Source organism: Gigantopelta aegis, chromosome 14, assembly GCF_016097555.1.
Source record: "Gigantopelta aegis isolate Gae_Host chromosome 14, Gae_host_genome, whole genome shotgun sequence".
NCBI classification, from domain to species: domain Eukaryota; kingdom Metazoa; phylum Mollusca; class Gastropoda; order Neomphalida; family Peltospiridae; genus Gigantopelta; species Gigantopelta aegis.
The window spans coordinates 22,094,358-22,097,924 of NC_054712.1; the positions used below are offsets into that span (position 1 = coordinate 22,094,358).

Below are 3,567 nucleotides of genomic sequence, written 5' to 3' on the forward strand. Positions count from 1 at the left end.
GAACAGTAAAGTAGTTTACGTCGTTTCTATATACATGGACGTGTAGCCGATGTAGGCTATATCGAAAATAAAAGCTTTTAAAAAACCCAAATAGCTGGGGTAATAAATAGAATAACAAACTCGGTACTAGTTTTTATCAAATTTATGTCCCTCACGAAATAATTTTCACTCGGGACATAAATTTGATAACATATATTTTCACTTGTCACTCGCTAATTCTCGTGACAAGTAAAAGCTATTTCACTCGAGACATAAATTTGATAATTGGTAACTCGTTTATTTTCCCATATATATATATATATATATATATATATATATATATATATATATATATATATATTCCCATATATATATATATGTATGTTGTTGTTTTTTCAAGGGTACCGTTACGATTCCGGATCATTCAAGTGGGTTGACGGAGAACCCACCGATGACGCCAATGGCGTGTTCTGGAAAGATGGCCAAGGAGTCGGCAACATTGCTAACGGGAAATGTGCCAAACTGTCGTCAAGGAGATTATATTGGATCAACATGCCCTGCTCTGGACAAAACGCAGCATTGGTCTGTAAAGCGCCCGCAGCAGCTTGATTCTGATACAAAGTGTACTGATCAGTTTGTATTTAGAAACCTTTTTGTAGTCATAGTTAGTACACATGCTTTTGTGTATTGCAATTACTATTCTGAATAAAATATACATCTTCTGAGTGTGTATTGTTGTAACATATACTCGACTAATGTTGGCATGTGATCATATATATGAAATAACAGGCATATTAAACATGACAAATTGTCTTTGATAGTTTGTTGTTTAACACTAGAGTACACTGATCAGTTAATCATCGGCTATTGAATGTCAAACATTTGGCAATTCTGACACAGTCATCAGAGGAAACTTGCTACATTTTCTTAATTTTCTTAATTTCAATTTTGTGCTGTATTGGCCATTCTCAAAGAGAATGTTACAAATTAGCGCAACAAAATTGTATACATATAAATAACAACGAACAGACATTCAAACATTTGAATATTTATCCCTACCAGGTAAAAATAATTTTGACTCCTATTGAAAACAGATCTTTTATATGTACCATCCCACAGAAAGGATAGCACATATCACAGCCTTTGATATACCAGTCGTGGTGCACTTGATGGAAAGAGAAATAGCACAATGGACCCACCGATGGGGATCGATCCCATACTGACCGCGCATCAAGCGAGCGCTTTACCACTGGGTTACGGAAAAATCACCAAAGCGACAGAGTGGCACACGTACACACATAGGATGGTGCATACAGAAGATCCCTTGCTACTAATGGAAAAATGTAGCGGGTGTCCTCTCTAAGATTATGACAAAATTACCAAATGTTTGACATCCAATAGCCGATGATTAATAAATCAATGTGCTGTAGAGGTGTTGTTAAACAAAACAAACTTGTTTAGGTGATTGTCGGGCACTTGTCTTATGAGACGAACCCTGGAAGACATAACCACTGAGCTGGCGATATGTGACGCTACGTCACGTCACAATATAGGTCGGGGACCTTAAAGGGACATTCCTGAGTTTGTTGCATTGTAAGATGGTTCCGACCAGTAAAATATTTCTACGATTAAACTTACATATTAAATATATTTTCTTGTTTAGAATATCAGTGTCTGTATATTCAATGTGTTTCTGGTCATCTCAATATTTGTAAGAAGCCCAAACTGGATTCTGTCCTCAAATAATTTCGTACGTACGAAAAAATCATATTTTAGAAAATAAAATGAAATTTAACCTAGTAAAAATATTAGAAAATATCAGAAATACGTTTAATATACAGCCACTAATATTTTATGCAGAAAAATATATTTGATATGTAATTACAATCATTAAAAAGGCTTTGTTAGTCGATAACATATTAAAAGTTGCAGCAAACTCAGGAATGTCCCTTTAAATTCTGCTGTCCGAAGTTTGTCGAAGCTTAGTTGAATGTGGGTGCTGTCGGGTTTCTTTCTGTAGTGTGTGTATTAGTAATTAAAGGCATACAGTCACGAATTTAAGGACTTTATTTCTCTAAATATTTATAAAAAATTTTTTATATTAACTGTTGGAAACCAAATCTAGCTATCGCCTCACCTTAACTGAACCATGATGGAGTGAAATCTATGTCATCCCTCTCGGCAATTTTAGTTTTTGAATTACTAGGCCAGACCTGCACTGGAGCAAACTAAAAATAGGTTGTTATTGTCATGCCGGGTAATTACGCGGCAAAGAGATGGTGTTTTACACTCAACAATTATTCAGAGGATAACATAAAGATTATCAAAAGAAAATTGACCGAAAAGAATTGTGAATTCGCTATAGTCGGAAAGGAAAAAGGAACCAATGGGACCATGCACCTTCAAGGATATATAAACTTGAAAAGAAAAATAAGGATGAATCAAGTAAAACAACTTATTTCAAATAGAGCGCATTTGGAAAAAGCAAGAGGCACGGACACAGATAATGACAAATACTGTGGCAAAGAAGGTGACGTGATACTTAGAACAGGACAAGCAATAACAGGAACATCGGAAAAAGGTGGTGGCGCATCATACAAAAAAGCCAAAATGGTCGCCGATGAGTTCGCAGATGGAAAAAGCATATTAGACATTTCCAAAGACGAAGAAATGTGGACTGCATTCTGCAGACATTCAAAGGCAATAAAAGAACTTGCAGATGCAAAAAAACAGTACAATTTAAAAGAGAAAGCAAAGGAAAAGATACAAGCTATACGCTTCAAAAGATGGCAACAGGAATTAGTGGAATATCTCCGAAATGATCCAGATGAAAGAGAAGTTAAATGGTTCTGTGACCCATTGGGTTCAGCAGGCAAGACATTTCTGAGCAAATTCCTAACTCTAGAGATGGGAGCCATTCGGTTCGAAAATGGGAAAAGCGCGGACATAAAGTTTGCATACAACGGTGAGAAGATTGTCATTTTTGATCTATGTAGATCACAAAGTGACCACTTTAATTACGAGGCACTGGAAAGTTTAAAGAATGGCATGATTTTCTCTCCCAAATATGAAAGCAGAACCAAGATGTTTGACAGTCCGCACGTGGTGGTTTTCTTAAATTCGGAGCCGGATCAAGCAAAACTTTCGTACGATCGTTGGAACATTATTACAATAAATCAGGTAGGAGACATGGAATGGGGAGATAATTGGGTCCCAGGGGAGGACAATCCCATTCCAAGAGAAGATAATTTACTCCCAGGGGGGGGGGACAATTTAGACCCAGTAAATGTAGATGATGACTCAGTAGCTACAGATGGATACTCAAGGGCAGATAATTCTCAGACAAGGGCAGATAATTCTCAGGCAAGGGGAGATAATCTATACCCAGTCGTTGTAGTCAATGACTCAGTATGTGGAGACCATTACCCAAGGGGAGTTAATATTACATCAGGAGAAGACAATCTGGTCCCAGGGGAGGACAACTCACAAAGGGTAGCTAACCCTAACCCTACTCTTAACTACGATAGTGGGGAAAGTATTCACTTTACAAACGAATACGACAATTTCCGAAGTTCAGGTGAAATGTGG

General features: G+C 37.0%; 1 protein-coding gene across 1 annotated transcript in view; it reads left to right on the top strand.

Annotated features, from left to right (window-relative positions):
- LOC121389135 overlaps window positions 1-588 on the top strand; it is a 13,876-nt gene extending 13,288 nt beyond the window's left edge. The window contains exon 9 of the mRNA XM_041520747.1: window positions 380-588. Within this exon, the coding sequence (XP_041376681.1) occupies window positions 380-588 (209 nt within the window). The remainder of the gene's footprint in view (window positions 1-379) is intronic.
- Window positions 589-3,567: the final 2,979 nt, after the last annotated feature.